Here is a 19,956-nt window from a genome sequence, read left to right as displayed (position 1 = left end):
TTATGAGTTCTACAGAGCCTCCTGCAAGCTTCTAAATTTTTATCATTCGCCCTGATTCCTTTGTTCCCCCGGTGCTTTGTGTAGTACATGCTACCTGCAGTTATTACATCTTCGACACTTATTCCGCCTTTTCAGCTCTTTAATAACTGATAGTAATTCTTCCTAGTAAATTAATTCTGTTAAAATAATTCTGTGGTTTCCATTTTTGACCTGATCCAAACTGATATTATCTATTAACATTACATAACTATGTGGGGATGTAAAATCAAACAACAAAGTTGGCTGCTATGTCAGACCTCAATTTCAAACCTCTAAGAAAATCATGTATTGCAACAGGCTGGACTCATTTGTAAAAGATACTACTTACAGACAATAGAATGTCTTGGCAATTTTCCTGGAAACACACACATGAAGATGTGTATACATATTACAAAAAACTTAAACAGTAAAATAGACACTGAATATTTTTAATCTTTCTGTATTATAAGTGACACTTCAATAAAATCTTATATATGCACCCTTTTGTATTTTTACTTGTATGTAAATCTATTTGAATGTATATTGGTATATACATTCATGCATTTACTATTTTTTGAGTGCCTTTTATATACAAGCCACCATGCTAGCTACAAGGACTACAATTACATAGAAAACAGATAAGATCACTCTTTTCACAAAACTTGAAGCCTATTTTCTCAGAATATATACTACCTTACTAACCACTAGAAGAGATGTACCAATTTGCACTCCTACCAAACAGCTTGGGAGAGTGACTATTTGCTCATACTCCAATCAAAAGGGAAAGTGTTGATATTTGCCAATGTGGTAGCTAAAAAATTAAATTGAACTGCTGTCTTAGAACATATTTTTTTTCTTAGAGGGAGCAAACACCTTTACAGTTTCACAGACAAGTGTGGCTTCTTCATTTACAAGACCTTTCTCCCTACTTGATAATATAGGCTATATTTTTAATCTATGAAATAACCATACATTCTACTGAGCTTAAATTAATAGTCACAAGCATCATGACAAAAATTACAGAATTCTATGCTGAGTTCTTTACATGCATCATCCTTTTTAATCCATACAAAACATTATACAGTAGTAGTATTTTTCCATTGAGCCCACTAGCTTGTAATTGTGAAGTCTCTAAGGGCAGAACCTATATTTACTTAGCTTATTCATACAAAATGAATTGATGAGGCAAACACAATTACTGTAGACATTTCATGGACAAGAAAGCTTAGAAAGATGAAGTAGTGGAGCTAGGATTCAGTCTGTGCAATCTTGACCAACAACCCAAGGTCTTAACCGCTATACATATTGCCAAGGTGATTTTAAGACACTTTTCACAAAAAACCTATAAATAAAACCTTTTTGCAATATTCTTTGTTATATTCTTGCTATGACTATACAAATAAATTGAAGATATATATATTTTAAAAGGAAAAAATTAACAGGGACTGAAATCAAACAGGAAATGATTTCCACAGAAAATCGAACTTACACAGTTGGGCAAACAACAGAACTGTCAAAGTAACAAAAAGGGAATCTGGACTTTTAAATCTAAGTTACAACAACAAAAATAATACCAAACATATCTTACCAAGTGCCATTTGTTCTAAATCATCTTACATGTATTAGCTCATTTAATCCTCCCAAAAGTCTGATGAGGGCAATTTATCAATGGGTCATTTCAGGCACAGAAAAAAGAAACGTGCTCAAGGTCACACAGCTAATAAGGAGGTTTAAACCCAGGCAGTCTGGCTCTAGAACTTGTGCTTCGAAGCACTGTTACACAAACTGTAAGTTTATACTGACCGCTGTAAGTCACTGACATTATCATATTCAAGGGTTTGCACTTTACAGACTACAGACTACAGACTACTTTGGTAATCCTGGCTTTTGACAATGACCACAGTTGTTGATTGTAGGTTAATATAAACACAATATTTTTTAAAACAACGTATAGCTCTTAGACGAAAGTCTACATTGCATGTCTAAAAACCTCAACACGATGTACATAAATTGCTAAGATACACAAAAGTTATTTTAGGGCATGATAAAACAAATGTTATTATACCTCACATTTTTGGAAATGATACTAAAAGGAGTGAAGAGTGAACTTTAGCTTTAATTGCCATCAACAGGGCATTTAACACAATAAATTCTTCTACCTATATTAAATTTTAATCTAACTAGAATCGATATTACAACCACTTTATTATAGTAGCTGAATGAGACTCAAAACCATACCTCGAAGGTCTAAAAGACATCATTAAAAAAGAATCACTGTAGCCATTTTCAAAGATTAGTATTTACATTATACCTTTCAAGAATTTCCACTCCGTTCTAACCTTTGTAGAAATACTTAGAAGTACAGTCAAGAAAAAAAATAAGCTCGTTTGGTGGCATTTTAATATTTTATTCCCACTTCACAGGTCACATGCTGTGATTCTGATCATTCAGAGACACAGCTACCCTCTTTCCCAACTATTACAGGCATATTGCTCACCGTGCTTCCTAACACACTGCACCTAACATAACCATGAGATATAAACCCATTAGGTGAAAACTGCTATAATAAATAACATTCTTTACATTAAAAAGCACATTACCTAACTGAATAATTCATGTTCTAGTAATAGTTATCATGTTATATTTCATATTAAATACCCTATTTTTGAAAACTGACACTCATATTACATAAATAAATTATGTACCTACACCAGTATAACTTGCATATTCTTACCAGAAAATCACCTTAAATGCTGACATTTTGGTATGTTTTAAAGATGCACTAGAATCAAAAGTAATTCAGGTTCTTATAAAAAGAAATTAAATAGGTACATTTTTTAAAGAACAAAATATACTTAAAAACATACTACGAATAAAACCAAAACTAGGATGACAAACTAGTAAACTGAATTACATTTTGCTCCTTTTAATTGCAAATGGACAATTGCAAGGAAAAATATTTTCATTTTTTTCTACTTAGAAAAATGGGCTTTCTACATTTAGCTTCATGGAGCTTTTAAGAACTGCTAAGAATTATGACCAATAAAAAACAAAACAAAATTTTTCAAAATTCAATGAAAGTAATCAATAAAAACACAGAAGGGTTTATACTCTTTAACTGATAAATATTATAAATACAGAATTAGGCAAAACAGTAGATTTAGTAATGACACAATTTAACAAATCTTACTTCATTTGAAGACTTATTTGAAAAAATTCATATTTCTGTCTTCAAAGAACAGATTTTGAAAATTCCAAAAACCCACAAAACCCCCAAACATAGGGCAGGCGGCCCCCTCAGAATCGATCCCTTAGCCTCTACTGTCGTAGAAGCAAAGCGGCCTTTTATAAGGCAGTTTGGAAGGCTCATGGGGCCTATACCCCACTGACGAGGAGCTCCCACAGTACATGGTAGCCCAGAATGTCTGTATGCCAGGTGGTGGGCGGGAAGAGTAAACTTGAATTTACTACTTAAAATACTTACCCAAAGATGAAAATACAGTTCTGGAGCAGTTTCCAAAAAATATTTACTAATAATATTTCATTAATCATATTATTAACAGTATACTAGTATAATTACTATATCATTTCTAATTCAGAAACTATTCATTGATACTACTATTAATATCAATATTTATCTAAAAATTAAATAAGAAAAATAACTTTTTAGATAAGTATAGATAAATAATAAACTCAGAATCACATGCTATGGGTTACCAATATTATTTATCTTATCTAAATGTTTTATATTACTTGATGGACTATATTTAAATATTTCTATGAATAATCAAAAGACTATCCATCCTCAGATTAAATCAGACCAATACAGAGCAAAATACCTAAAATCATATTTTGCTATTAAGTCATAAACTCTTATTTAAGGAGGCAAAATATTAAATACTCTATTGTAGAAAATGGTACCTATATGACTTATTAAAATCCCTTTTTTTACTTAGGATCCAACATACTGCATAGTATCCTTTATTTAAAAATGCATAGTCACTTAAGAGACAATCTTCTGGAGTATGGATTCATAAAACTGATCACATATCCTTCATTTCATTTGGTACAAAAAAAGCAAATCTGTGGTTTACCTTTGGTAAGTAAAAAAGATTTCGTAGCATGCATTGGTAAAGTTTTTAATCTCTCTGCCAGGGTCATCTTATTTATTTTATGATTTCCTTGATTAAACATTTCTTATGTAAGATGCAATAAAATTTTATGGAACAAGATAAAATAAAACAATGAAATCATTTTAAAAAGATTAACCAATAAATGAAAAAATTAAAATTTAATGAACATTATAAAAAATCTCAATGAAATTCAACAATAAAACTTTACCCTAATAAAAAGTATGGATAAATGTTTGCTATACAAATGCAAACATACTTCCCTCTAAAGTGAAAAAGGCTTATTTCAAAACATTTAATTATAACAATAATCATATCTTATTTATAATTCATTTGGAAGGATTACTTTCAAGTAAAATCTATTTTCACTTTTACAAGTTAATGAAGTTCATTTTTTACATTGAAAATAACTATTTTAAGACTTAATTAGTAAAGTTTAATGGATGCTACAAAAATATTAGCTGTAACATATCAGAGGAGAAATCTGTGAAAATGAGATAGATACAGAAATATGTGTATAAAAGATATTGTCAAATTGGTATGTCAACATTTTTTGTAAAGCATACGTAAAATACCAAGTAAACAATGAAGACTTACACAAAATATCATTTCTCATTAGAATGGTATGGGAACAAAGGTGCATACTTACCCTTCTCCTCCCATTCTTGTTATCTTCAGGCGAAAATCCACAGAATTCAGACTGGGAGGCTTCCATTTTAAAGTATCATCGCATCGACCAGGTTTATATTTCTAAAGTGAATTAAAATGATGGCAGTTAATGAGAAGCTCAGAAGTTAACAGCTGACTTATTCGGTACAGTAGCAATTACTTTTTATTAAGCAGAACTACTATTCTTTTCTGAATATAATTCCTGTTATCTTCAAATGATGAGTAAAACTAGATATTACCTTCTTTTTGTCCAGAAAAAGAGTGAAACTTGTTATTCTAATCTCTCTATGGCTCACAGTAAGTCTGATCACTTCTAAAAATTTCTGTTTTTTCATGTTTAACTTTACTGTGGGATTATTTATAAGTAAAGTTAACCAATGAAATTAGCAAAATGGATAAAATTATGTAACCACCCCCAAAATATGATACACAGCATTTCACTCACTCAAAATGTTTCCTCCTGATATTTGCCGTCAACTCCCTCCCAGGTACTCTCTGGCCGTAGTGACCCAAGATGTGCCTTTTCTAGAATTCACAAGAAATTCTTCAAGTTTTTGCAATTTATCTATGCTGGTGCATATACTGATGGTTGTTTTTATTACTGACTAGGATCCCATTTCATATACACAGCACAGACTGTTTATGTATTTACAAGTTGATGGATGTCAGGGTTGTTCCCAGTTTTAGACTCTCATGAATAATACTGCTCTGAACATCTTTGTGGACATGTCTTCGTAACTGTTGGGTAAATACCTAGAAGTAGGATGGCTGGGTCGCACAGTAAATGTATTTTTAATTTTATAAGAAACTGTCATTTACCATTTACCATGGGTCACACGGTAAATGTATGTTTAAGTTTATAAAAAACTGTCAAATGGTTTTCCAAAGTGGTTGTAACATTTTCCATTCCCACAAGTAACATACATGAGGTCAACCTGCCCTATTACATCCACCCTAGCAGTAGGTATTGTCAGTCTTTAATTCTAAATTTTTAATCTGTAAGTGTGCCTCATAATTTTGTACTTTTTTAATGACCAAAAACATCAATCTTTTAATTTCCTTATTTGTTACCTGTGTTCCTTCTTTGGCACAGTCTGTTCAAAACTGTATCCTTGTTTTACTGGGCAGTCCCCTTATTATTTACTTGCAAAAGTTGCTTATACATTCTGGATAAATAGCCTTGATTAGATACATGTACCACAATATTTTCTACCAGTCTTTATCTTGTCTTTTCATTTTCATAAAAATGTCTTTTGAACAGTAATTTTTATTTTAATGAGTCTAATCATTTCTCTTCCAATGTACTGATATGATTGAGAAATTATAATTTAAGGTGTACATGTTTTGACCTATGTATACATGGTGAAATGATCAACACAAAAGTTCATTAACATATCCATCATCTCATATGGTTACTTCCCCCCCCTTTTGGTGGTGAGGACACTGATGATCTCCTCCTAGCAAATCTCAAGTGTACATTATTATTATTAATAATCATAATCACCATGCTATATATTAGGTCTCCAGAACCTACTCATAAAACCCGTGATCAATATCTCCCATTTTCCCCTAAGCCCTCAGCCTCTGGCATCACCATTCTATTCTGTTAGTTGAATATTTTTTTATTTTTTAAATTCCATATATGTGTGAGAACATGTGATATTTATCTTTTTGTGTGTGGCTTATTTCACTTGGCATAATGTACTACAGTTTCATCCATGTCGTTGCGAATGGCAGTAGTTACTCTTTCTCAAGGCTGACTAATATTCCACTGTGTATGTATGTATGCCACATTTCCTTTATTCATTCATGCATTGACAGACACAGAATTTTTCCATAGTTTGGCTACTGTGAATAACGTTGCAAGAAACATGAGAATGCAGATCTCTCTTCAAGATACTGGTTTTCTTTCTTTTAGATACATACCCAGAAGTAGGACTGCTGGATTATATGGTAGTTCTAGTTTTAACTTTTTGAGGAAATTTCATTTTGTTTTTCATAATAGCTGTGTCAATTTACATTTCCACCAACAGTGCACATGGTTCCCTTTGCTTTCCACATCCTCGCCAACAGTTACATTTTGACTTTTTACAAATGACCATTCTGACTGGTGTAAGGTGATTATTTCACTGTGTTTTTAATTTGCATATCCCTGATGATTAGTGATGTTCAGTATCTTTTCAAAATCATAAATTTTAAATTTTTATAATTTGTGTTCTCCATTTCCTCTTTAAGCAATCTTTGCCTATCACTGTAATTTTCTACTATGTTTTCTTAGAGATATTTTATAATGTTGGCTCTTACTTTAAGGTATCCAATCCATCTGAGGTCAATTTATTTATATGGTGTGAAGGGACGAGGTTCACTGTTTGACAGAGAGATGGATATCAAACCAACCCAGCACCACTTGTTATCCTTTTCTACTTCTGGCCAAGATGGAGGAACAGGTAGACACACTATGCCTCCTCACACAACCAAAAGAAGGACAGCAACAAATTTAAAAGAAAAAAAAACAACCAAAACTGCCAGAAAATACAAATGGATGGAAGTCCAACCACCAAGGAGTTAAAGAAGAAACATTCATCCAGAGCAGTTGGAGGGGCGAAGCCAGGCAGCTGGGTGGAGAGGACTTGGAGCTAAGCAGTGGCTGGAGGACCACATGAGGCAGTGGCTGGCAGACTGGGCGGTCCCACATTCACATGCAGATAAACTGGGAGGAACAACTGGGGGGCGAGACAGACCACACAACCCAGGACTCCACTATGGGAAGTAAAGCCTCAGATCACTGACTGAAAACAGCTGTGGGGGTTGCAGCAGCAGCAGCAGCAGCAGGAGAAATTCCCAGCCTCAAAGGCAAGTTCATTGGAAAGATCCATAAGGGCCTAGAATGTACATAAACCCACCCACCCAGGAACCAGCACCAGAAGGGCCCAATTTGCTTGTGGATAGTGGGGGAAGTGACTGACAACCAGCAACAAGTGAAGCAAGCAGCACTGCCCCCTCTCAGATCCCTCCCCCACATACAGCATCATAACAAATTGACTTGTGTTGCACTGCCCTGCTGAACACCTAAGGCTCTGCCCCTTACTATGTAACAGGCATGCCAAAATAAAATAAAAAATGTCCCAAATGAAAGAACAGATCAAAGCTCCAGGAAAATACAACCAAGTGACAAACAGATAGCCAAAATATCAGATGTACAGTTCAAAACAGTGGTTATCAGGATGCTCCAGGAACTCACCGGGTACTGCAACAGCATAAAAAAGACCCAGGTAGCAATGAAGGTTGCATTATGTGAAATAAATAAAAATCTACAGGGAACCAACAGTGACGGTGACGGGAAGGAAACCAGGTCTCAAATCAATGGTTCGGAGCAGAAGGAAGAAATAAACATTCAACCAGAACAGAATGAAGAAACAAGAAGTCAAAAAAATGAGGAGAGACTTAAGAACCTCCAGGACATCTTTAAACTTACCAGCATGCAAATTACAAGGGTGCCAGAAGGAGAATAGGAAGGCCAAGAAATAGAAAACTTAGGCAAAGGAAATATACTTGGAGAAAGTCCAGGAAGCTCAGAGAGTCCCAAAGAAGATGGACCCAAGGAGGAACATACTAAGGCACATCATAATTACATTAGCCAAGATTAAAGATAAGGAGAGAATCTTAAAAGCAGAGAGACAAAAGGAGACAGTAACAAAGCAGTTTCCATTAGACTATCAGCTGATTTCTCAAAAGAAATCTTGAAGGCAAGAAGGGGCTGGAAAGAAGTATTCCAAGTCATGAAAGGCAAGGCCCTACATCCAAGATTACTCTATCCAAAGCTATCATTTATAATAGAAGGGCAGATAAAGTGCTTCATAGATAAGGTCAAATTAAAGAAGTTCATCATAAACAAGCCTTTATTGCATGAAATTTTAAAGGGACTTATTTATGGAAAAGAAGATCAAAACTAAGAACAGTAAAATTCACAACTATCAACAACTGAACCTAAAGAAGAAGAAAAAAACAAAAACAAAACAAACTTAAGCAAACAACTAGAACAGGCAAAAAAATCACAAAAATGGAGATCACATGGAGGGTTACCAGAATGAGGGAGTGGGAAGGGGAGAGAGGGGGAAACGGTACGGAGAATAAACGGCACAGATAAATAAATTTACCTAGCATAAATGGTAGGTACAAAATAGGGGGAAGTTAAGAGTAGTATAGGAAACACAGAAGCTGAAGAACTTATATGTATGACCCATGGACATGAACTAAAGAGGGGAATGCAGGTGGGAGGGGGTGTGCAGGGCAGAGAGGAATAAAGGGAGGAAAATGGGACAACTGTAATAGTATAATCAATAAAATATATTTAAAAACAGATTATCCTTTCCTCACTGAGTTGCCTTGGCACCTCTGTCAAAACCAATTATTTACAGAGACAGAATATGGCGTGTGGGTAAACATGGCTAACCTCCTCTCACAACCACATCACAATTACAACTACACTACAAAACCACCATTAATCAGAACCTCTAGAAATCAAGCTGAATGGAAGTCCCACAACCAGAGAATTAACGAAGAAACCCCGTCGAGATTGGTAGGAGGGGCAAAGATGCCGAACGGGCTGTTCCCACACCCATGTGTGGAGGATAAAAATCAGGAGGGATATCTTAGCAGTGAAAAGTCCCAGTCCCACAACAGGTTTCCCAGCCTAGGTTTCCAGTGACAAGATAAGTCCTCATAACTTCTGGCTGTAAAAACCAGGGGGCATTGAGGCTGTGGAAGACAGAAACTGTTGGAGTACCAAGCAAGTCTTAACAGACCCACATATGAACTTACACAAACTCACTCCCTTTGAGCTCTAGCTCTGGGGCAGCAGCTCAGAGGCACCAGAGGCATACAAAGAACTGAACTGCCTGTCATCAGGGTGAGAGCCAAGGGACAGCTTTCCCCCAGAGAGAACTGCTGGCAGAGGCCATTGTTCCTTTTCTGAGCCCTTCCTCCACAAAGCTGCCAGGTGGGCAGCCACACCTGAGACTCCATCCTCCATCGGCTCACAGTATTTGCTCAATCCCAGCAATGCCCTGAGGTTCTGCACACCCAATTTTCTGGCTCACCCAAACTGTTTCCAGTGGCTTTTCAACAGAAATGGTTTGTCTTCGCTCATACTTCAGATTTTTCCTAAATCCTCTCAAGCAAGCAGAATCTGGACTCATCAAACACCTCTTGCTAAGTGGCCCCAGACCCAGCACTAGCAGCAACTGGCCTTGATTCACAGTGTAGACTAGCTTGGGCACCTCCAAGCCCAGCACTAGTAGCAGCCACCTACAGATCGTTTTGTGGCTTATATCACATGGCCCTGGACAGAACACTGGCAGTGGCTGACCTTGGCCTACAGCTCCCAGGGAGCCTCAGAGCCTGTGCACCCAGTGGACAGCTACAGAAAACAACAAAGCACCACCACCCAACCACCCCCACAAGCAACACATTGAAGGGGCATACTCAGTGGGCACCAGAGCCCTGCTGAAGTAAGTCTTGCTCTGTGGAGTGGGCCCCAGCACAGCTGATCCTCCACTCGAGCAGAGGTTGGTGGTCAGAGGTCACAACCAGTCGTTGCAGCTGATAAGCTTGGGTAAATTCTTCCCATTGACCTGCCAACACAATCAAGGCTCAACTACAAGAGGAGGGTGAACACAGTCCACATGGTGGGTGCACCTCCAGTACCCAGCTTAGGTAATAAGGGAGGCTGTGCTACTGGAACCTATAGGACACCTACTACTTTAGGCCACTCTACTAAGCCAGGGAGTCATAGCAGCTCTACCTGATACACAGAAACAAACACAGAGAGGCTGCCAAAATAAGGAGACAAAGAAACATGGCCCAAATGAAAGAACAGAACTCCATAAAAAGAACTAAATAAAATAGAAACAAGCAATCTACTAGATGCAGAGTTCAAAATGCTGGTTATTAAGGATGTTCAATGAGCTTAAGGGAAGAGCACATAAACTCAGAGAGAATTTCAACAGCATAAAAAAAGGACATGGAAATCATAAAAAAGAACCAGTCAGAAAGGAAGGATACACTAACTGAAATGAATAATAATTCACAGGGAATCAAGAGTACAGTGGATGAAGCTGAGAATCAAGTCAGTGAGTTGGAATATAAGAAAGCAAAAAACACCCAATCAGAACTGCAAGAAGAAAAAAGAATCCCCCCAAATGAGGATAAATGTGAGGAGCTTCTGAGACAATTCCAAGTATACCAACATTCACATCATGGGAGTGCCAGAAGAAGAGAAAAAGCAAGAAACTGAAAACCTATTTGAAAAAATGACAGAAAACTTCCCTAATTTGGTGAAGGAAACAGACATAGAAGTTCAGGAAATGCAGAGAGTCCCAAAAATCTGAACCCAAAGAGACCCATGCCAAGACATATCATGATTACAATGTCAAAGGATAAAGACAAGGAGAGAATCTTAAAAGTAGCAAGAGAAAAAAAGCAGTTACCTACAAGGGAGGCCCCATAGGAACGTCAAATGATTTCTCAAAAGAAATTTTGCAGCTTAGAAGAGATGGGGAAGAAATATTCAAAGTGATGAAAAGCAAGGACTTACAACTAAAATTACTCTATCCAACAAAGGTATCATTTAGAATTAAAGGACAGATAAAGAGCTTCCTAGACAAGAAAGAACTGCAAGAGTTCACCATCCCCAAGCCATTATTATATGAAATGTTAGAGGGACTTATTTAAGAAAAAGAATATTAAAAAGATGAACAATAAAATGGCATTCTATCAACATATGAATCAAAAAAGCAAAATAAACAAGTGGAACAGAAATAGAATTATAGATACAGAGAACATTTTGATGGCTGCCAGATAGGAGTGGAGTCCGGGGGATGGGCAACAATGGTGAGATTAAGAAGTAGAAAATGGTAGTTACAGAATAGACATGGGGATATGAAGTACAGCATAGGAAATAGAGTAGCCAAAGAACTTATACGCATGATCCACTGACATGGACAATGGTGTAAGGATTGCCTGAGGAAGTGGTGGGGGGCAAAGGTGGAAACCGTGGGACAACTGTAATAGCACAATCAATAAAATAGAATTGAAAAACAATATTCATAAATACAGAGATATTTCTCTTCTCATCAATATGCTACATTAATAAACATGCCCTCCTTTCTGCTAATTGTCTGCTAGCGTATTGTCTCGATTACTGTAGCTTTATAAGTCCTGAAATCAGGTTATGTACATCCTTTAAGTTTGTCTTTTTCTTTCCAAACTCTTATCTAATGTAGCATTTATTTTTCCACAGAAATTTTAAAATCAGCTGGTCAATTTCTATAAAAAAAAAATAAGTCTCCTGGGGCCCTGGCTGGTTAGCTCAGTGGATTGAGCACAGGCCTGTGAACCAGAGGATAGTGGTTTGATTCCCAGTCAGGGCACATGCCTGGTTGCAGCCAAGTTCCCAGCAGAGGATGCACAAGAGGCAACCATATATTGATGTTTCTTTCCCTCTCTCCTTCCCCTCTAAAAAAGATAAATAAGTAAAATAAAATAAATAATAAGTCTCCTGGGATTTTGATTAGGATTACACTAAATCACTAGATCAATTAAGAGAGAACTAACGTCTTAATAATATTAAGTCTTTCAATTTATGAACACTGCTAATCTATTTATTTATGTCTTCTTAAATTTCCACAGTGTTTTGTAGTTTTTAACACACAGGTCTTGTACAAATTTTGTTAAAATTATATTTAGTAACTGAATATTTTGGTGGTATTATCGACAAAAAAATCAGTTGTGTTCTTATAAAACAGCAGTGAACAATCCAAAAACACCATTAAGAAAGCAATTACATTTACAACAGCATCAAAACCCAAAATACCCAGAACTAATTTAACTAAGGAAGTGCATGATATGCATACTGAAAACTGCAAAACAATAAAGAAGATAAAGACCTAAAAATGGAAAGATATCAACCTCATGTTCATACATAGGAAGTATGATATGTGATTTATTATAGGAAATAATTATTTGGCCCTCCTCCCTCTTTCCAGCGTGGAGCTCCTAAAATCCTTGGAATTTCTTAACTGATGAGAGCAATAAAGTTCTTTTGTTATCTTAATGAGGTGACTTTGAAAAACACCTAAGGATAAGGGCTGACTGCCAGAGGAGACAACCTTGCGAATAGAGAGGGTTGAAACTTTCAACCCTCAGGGGCAGAAAAAAGGGCTGGAAGCTAGATCAGTGGCCAATAGGTAATGATTTAATCAACCCTACAAAATGAAGCTCCGTATAAACTCAGTTCAAAGAGGTTCCAAGTTGGTGGACACTTAGAGACTGGGGGAGAACAGTGTGCCTGCGGAAAGCCTAGAAGCTCCACACCCCTTCCCTACGCATCTTTTCCACCTAGCTGTTCCTGAGTTCTGTCTTTTTATAATAAGCCACTAATTCAGTAAGCAGTGTTTCTCTGAGTTCTGTGATCCACTCTAGCCAACTCACTGAACTGTGGGAGAGAATCATGGGAACCTCTGATTTACAGCCAGTTACTCATAAGTACAGGTAACCACACGAACTTATAACTGGAGTCTAAAGTCCAAGGAGAGGGTCGTTAGAATCTCCAATCTATAGCCTGAGATTGAGGCTGATGTCTGATGTGTGAAGTTTGGGGCAGTCTTGTAGGACTGAGCTCTCAACCATAAAATTTGATGTACCTTTGAGTAGAGAATGTCAGAATCAAGCTGAAGTGTAGGACACACAGCTGGTGTCAAAGAATTGCTCTTTGGTGCAAAAAAACCCCCCTTCCACATTGGAATTGGTCTCAGGACACCAACTTAGGTAGACTTAATATTTCTAAGACGCCAATAATACCCAAAGCAATCTACAGATTCAATACAATCCCTATTAAATTCTAAAAGCCTTTTTTGCAGAAATAGAAAAACTGATGCTCAATTTCATATAGAGTTTCAAGAGACCCTGAAGAGTCAAAACAATCCTGAAACAAAACAAAACAAAACAAAAAACCCAAAGTTAAGAGGACTTACATTTCCCAATTTCAAAACTTAGCAAAAAGCTTCAGTAATCAAAACAGAGTTGCTGGCAGAAAAATAGACATACAGAACAATGAAAGAAAATAGAAAGCAGAGAAATAAACCCATAAATTGATAGCCAACTGATTTTTTAACATCTGGATTTCCACATAAAAAATGAATGAAGTTGGTTCCCTTTCTCCCACCACATACAAAAATTAACTGAAAATGGACCAACAATATAGACATAAGAGCTAAAACCATAAAACTCTTAGAAGAATGCAGGGGTAAATTTTCATAATCTTGAATTTGGCAACAGATTCTTTGATATAACACTAAAAGCATGAGTACATTAAAAAAAGATAAATCGGACTTCAAAACTAAAAACACCTTCTGTGCATCACAAGACATTATCAAAAAAGTGAAAAGACAACCTATAGAATGGGGGGGGGTCATACATACATATCAACTATCAGTTAAGAGTTTAATATCTAAAATAAAAAATTCATACAACTCAACAACAAAAGGACAAACAACCCAATTAAAAACTGTTAAAGAATTTGAATAGACATTTCTCCAGAGATGATATACAAATGACCAATAAGCACATAAAAAGATGCTCACTATAATTAGCCAGGAGGGAAATGCAAAAAAATGCAAATCAAAACCACAGTAAGATACCACTTCATACCTAATCGGGTGGCTATTATCTTTTTTTAAAGGGAAAATAGAAAGTATTGGAGAGGATGTAAAGAAATTAGAAGCCACGCATTGCTGCAGGGAACAGCAATACAATGATGCAGCCACTATGGGTAACAGTTTGATGGTACCCTCAAAATGTTAAACACAGAGTTACCCTGACTCAGCACAACCCCACTCCTAACTACACATCCAAAAAACTTGAAAATAAGGACTTAAATACTTACATGTTAATGTTCACTGCAGCATTATTTACAACAGTAAACAGTATGAATTTTTTATTTTAGATATTAAACTCTTACCTGATAGTTGATATGTATGTATGACCTCCCCCCCCAATTCTATAGGTTGTCAGGAGCTTAGAAATAACCTAAGTTTCTATCATCATATGAATGGATAAACAAAGTGTGTTATATACATAATACAATGGAATAATATTCAGCCACAAAAAGAAATGAAGTTCTGATACATGCTACAAAATGAATGGATCTCAAAAACATTATGCTAAATGACATAAGCCCGACATAAAAGGACAAAAACTGCATGAGTCCACTTATAAGAAATATCCAGAATAGGCAAATTCATACTGACTAAAAGTAAATTAGAGGTTATCAGGAGCTGGGGGCAGGGAAAAAGGGGAGTTCCTAGTTAATGATTATAGAATTTCTGTTTGGGGTGATGAGTAGAAAAATAAAGCATCTACGGGAGGAGAGACAAGTATGTTGATTCAGCAAGGGCATTATGGGGAGCTGGACAGTATTATGAGAAACGTACTCAGAAAAAAAAGAATTGCTAAATGTTCTCATTACTAACACATTTTTAAATACAAAAGTAAAATTGCATTCTAACAGATTTTTATAAGTCTGAGAAAAACTGCAAAAACCCAAGTCATAGGATCACTTATTTCAAACAGAAGTTCATATAATGACAAATTTAGTATAACTTAAGTTTTGCTAAAAAAGACAAATCAGTGAAGTTGATAGGAAAGACATCTTATCTGTAGCAAATTCAAGAATAATATATGCTATTTCCCTCCTAAGTCTTATGTTTCTATGAATATAAAAATCAAATATACAATATTTCAATGGAAGTTTTCATCCACTTATTTGCTGTATGAGATTCATTTAGGTAACACATAACCTTCCAGATGATCACAAATAAATCTTAGACTTGCTAAATACAATTTTCTATAAATGTTAAAACTGAAATTTTCCAGTTGTCAACCCATTAATGAAAAAAATCTGATAAAATTTGGTATTTTTCTAATAAAGCGTATCTGGCAGATACGTCACTGACCTTTTAGTAAGAGTGGTTCACTACAGTAGTGGGGTACAAAGAAGGGCACGGGGGGGTGGGGTGGGGGGGGGAAGCCGTGTAAGCACCCCGCCCAGCTCTGCTTATTACCTCTGCCAAGGGAGTGTCACACTTACACAGGCCACCACTTACTTCTGTTTCCTATTTATTTATGACTTTGAGTATGAGACTATTAGAAACCAACACTGATTTAGTTATTAAATTAAGAAAACTATTGTGTAGTTTTAAAGTATTCTGTAATAGGTACCTAATAACTAAAAAGAATTTTATATATGATATTATTTGTACAATAAATATTAAATATCTTTTAAATTATTCTCTCTGGAAATCAAGACTATCTAGTCCAATGAGATTACAGTGTGTGCCAATTCTTCTATTTTTATAAACAATTATTCAGAAATTGAAATCATTCCTCATCTCACAGCACATCAAGTCACCTATGTTAATCTGAAATTCTAGACTTGGTATGATTGGAATTTCAAAGCATCTTTATGAAAATTAATAAAATGTATACAATATTTTAATTATATATTTTAAATACTGTACTTCTCAGTTACTGAATGTAAATTTAACAATGGCATAGATGCCATAATTAAAATATATTTAGACACCTATTAGAATGTAAATTCTATTTCAGCAAAAGTCATGTCTAATTATATGCCTAAGACACCTAGTAGAATGTTCCATAAATACTTGATAAATAATTCAAGTGCAAAATTTTAAAACTTATTATAAAATATTAGTCTCAGGTATAGTTAACTTTAAAATGGATTATTTTAGATTATGAAATTATATTAGCAATATCAGTGAAAGATTATGGGTACCAACCACTATTTAAAAATTAGGAAAAATTCCTTTTCTCATAATCCCCAAAATAGTAAGGGTAAATACATCATATAATAGAGGGAGTTAAGCCTTTTAAAAATAAATATTTGAGTTATCAAACTTGAAATGCACAATCTTGCTCAAATATAAACAAGGATACAAAAACAATCTTTCTAGCTACATGTTCCAATGTATAATTAGGGAGTAATGCATTTCAATTTCATTAAATTCACCAGCATGTATCTAAATGAAAATAATTACCAAAGCCATATTTAACTGATACATACAATACTTATAAGAAAAACATCTGATTTTACCAGATGAGCTGTCAAATGAAAAATTGGGAATTATGTCTGAAGACGATTACCAGTATAACCTGAGATAGCCATGATCATCAAAAATGTAATGAATGCAAGAGCCAGGCAACAAAAAGATGTTCAGGAAAATTTTTACCTAATGAGAGCAGAACCTGGTTTTAGAGGAAGAGGATGGCCGTGTGCCAAAGAGAAGTCTCTAAAACTAAGCAAAGAGAAAACAAAATGGAGGCACAAGCAATATTGTTCTGTTGTACAAAGCAGTGATTCTCAACTAAGAGTTGATTTTGCCCTCCGGGGAATATTTGGCAATGACTGCATTTTTTGGTTGTCAAAGTAGGGAAGGGAGGGAATGCTACTGCCATCTAGTGGGTAGAGCCCAAGGATGTTTCTAAATATCCTACAAGGTACATGGCAGCTGACCACAACAAAGAATTACCCAGCTCAAAACGTCAATTGGACCAAAGTTGAGAAATTCTGAAATAAAGGACTATAAAAGTAATAACAGCAATGAGAACAAGATATTTAGTCCCTCTTCACCTCTAATAACTACCCACTTCATGATTTTCAGCAGTTCAAAGTGTGGGCTCCATCCATCTTGCTTATAAAAAATACAGTATTTTGTTTGCCTAGAACAGAGTCTCCACACCAGAGATATCTACAATGCTTTGCAGCCCTACTCTATGACTTCCACTAGTAAAATGTGAGCAGATATGTTGTCATAATACACATTCCAGGACCTACATTGAAACCATATGCCTTCTTCACAAGGATCACATCCTGAAACTAAGATCCCTGGCCTTACCATAAATTCCATTTTTGTTGCTGTTCTAGAATTTAATTTTCAAGAAAACAGAAGAAATTCTAATTGGCCATACTACTGAATAGAAGAGTAAAACGACTCTAGACTTAGTGACGTCAGTAGATCCTTGGTCCACGTTTCACAAGGAAGCAAATAGCGAAGAGCTATATGGAGAGAAATTCATTCCTTGGATACTACGAACTTACTATGTACTCTGCACTACGCTAGTTGAAGAAGACAGGAGCTCAACCACATGAGGCCGTTAATCTAATCTGCAATAGAAAGTACGGAGGTGCTGAAGTGAACACAAGAGCTGACAAGTACAACAGAGAAACATCAAAATCAGGGTGACAGGGGTAGAGGAAGTTTTCTTGAGTGAGAGAAATTCATGAATTGAATTTTGAAAAATAATCAGCTTACAAGAAAGTTCTAAGCAAGAGGACCAAGAATATATTTTAGTTGTGGGAAAGTTTGCTCAAGTTTTCTGAGACTAAGTTAGCTCACTACTCTATGCTGCTCTTACTGATATAGAGGGAAAAGCCATTCTCCAATATAAATATGCCCAGGCAACCACTTGGCATCCATTTCTGAAAAGTCACAAACTTGAGGGAGATAGCAGGGAGAGGTATCATGGAAAGAAGCAGGGGGAGAAAATGGAGAATTTTGTTTTCAAAAGCTTGCTGACATGTCTCATTTACTTAGAAAGGTTTTACTGCTACTTATGGAAACTGAAGTTGTGATTTGAGAGGAAAACTATTAGAGAATCGATGAAGCTTCTTGGGCTATTCAATTTGGTGAAATTACTTAAGAATACATTGATTACTATTTGTATTCTCTTATTCAAAAGTCTATTCATTTGTTCTGGCTGTTATTGTCTTAATAAAAAATAGCCTGTGGCTTACATTTCTAGTGAAACAGTTTTTTTTAAAAAACAGTATTTACTAAAAGACTTCTCTGAAACTTCAGCTTTAGTTTCTAGGTACAAGTGATTTTAAATTTTAACCAATAAGGAGACTGAGATAAGGGCCAGTTCAATGAAAATACCCAATTGTTATCAAGACCAGTTACTAGACCTGAGTAAAAATACTAGAAAAATGAGGAGCCCTGAATGTATCATTTATCCAAAGGTAAATAATGAAAGGCTAAATCAGTTGTTTTCTAATTACTCTAAGTCTAGTTTTGTGTGGAGTGGCAAGTAGGAGGGGAAAGCAACTGGTAAGTGGCCTGGCTAGCTTTCCCGTAAGAGAGAGATCAGACAACCTAATAAACTTCTTCAGTACCCAAAACACGTGGCCAAACTCTACCACCCAGCAGTCAGGAAAAGCCTTACTGAACCAGGTATGCTGAGCTATCTTCCCCATTCACCTAAACTCCCAATGCACACTGACCCTACTCTCCAGGTGCACCAAAATGCTCCCCCTATTCCATCAGTCTGCACTCTTTCACCTTCCAGGCCATAATGGACCTTGCTATGTCAAGTTTCTTCAGAGAATGTTAAGCCCTTTTGAAGGCTAAAACCCTGTCTTTATTCGTTGTTGTTATTTCTAAAACAGCAATGGATGTAACATATAATAGATAACATTTATTAAATGAAGGAATGAGTTAATATACGAGTATTCTACAACTCAGTATTAACTCTCAATATCCAAGACAACCGTTACCTAGTATAAAATTCCATTTATTTTTAGAGCTAGCTGACTCACTGTTTCTCTTCTTCTCTGGTAAACACTTATCTAAATAAAAGCAGTCTACTGATAGGTGATCAAACTCTAGATAAAAGTAACATCTGCAGCCTAGTCACATCACACATCAACTACATTAACCACCTTTTTGCTAATTTGTCCTGTATAGTATCACTAAAATAATTGTCTGTGCTCCTAATAGTGGTATAATGAAGAGTATTATGGGAAATATCACACTCATGTAGTCAGATCAGCTTCCCCAAGCAACACTAACATCTAATTTGATATTCTAAGGATAAATGGGACTAATATAAAAAAGAAAGTACTTTGAAGCCAAAAAAAAAAGTTTGTGCAAATACGTACTCATTTATAGAATATTTCATTTTGTAGCTTTTACAAAATGAATTGATGTATAAAGAGCCACTAATGGTATCACTGAGCTTCAACAATAAGAGGAGAATCAATTTTTTATTCTAAATTGACAAA

General features: G+C 35.6%; 1 protein-coding gene across 6 annotated transcripts in view; it reads right to left on the bottom strand.

Annotated features, from left to right (window-relative positions):
* RNGTT (RNA guanylyltransferase and 5'-phosphatase) overlaps positions 1–19,956 on the bottom strand; it is a 238,478-nt gene that overhangs the window by 92,367 nt on the left and 126,155 nt on the right. For all 6 annotated transcript variants that reach the window (XM_037039285.1, XM_037039283.1, XM_037039284.1 and 3 more), the window contains one exon: positions 4,798–4,898. In XM_037039285.1, the coding sequence (XP_036895180.1) occupies positions 4,798–4,898 (101 nt within the window). The remainder of the gene's footprint in view (positions 1–4,797; positions 4,899–19,956) is intronic.

This window comes from Sturnira hondurensis, unplaced genomic scaffold, assembly GCF_014824575.4.
Source record: "Sturnira hondurensis isolate 20B ecotype Veracruz unplaced genomic scaffold, ASM1482457v3 Scaffold0025370, whole genome shotgun sequence".
NCBI lineage: Eukaryota > Metazoa > Chordata > Mammalia > Chiroptera > Phyllostomidae > Sturnira > Sturnira hondurensis.
The sequence above is the reverse complement of the archived record's forward strand: the minus strand, read 5'-3'. Positions and strand labels throughout refer to the sequence as shown.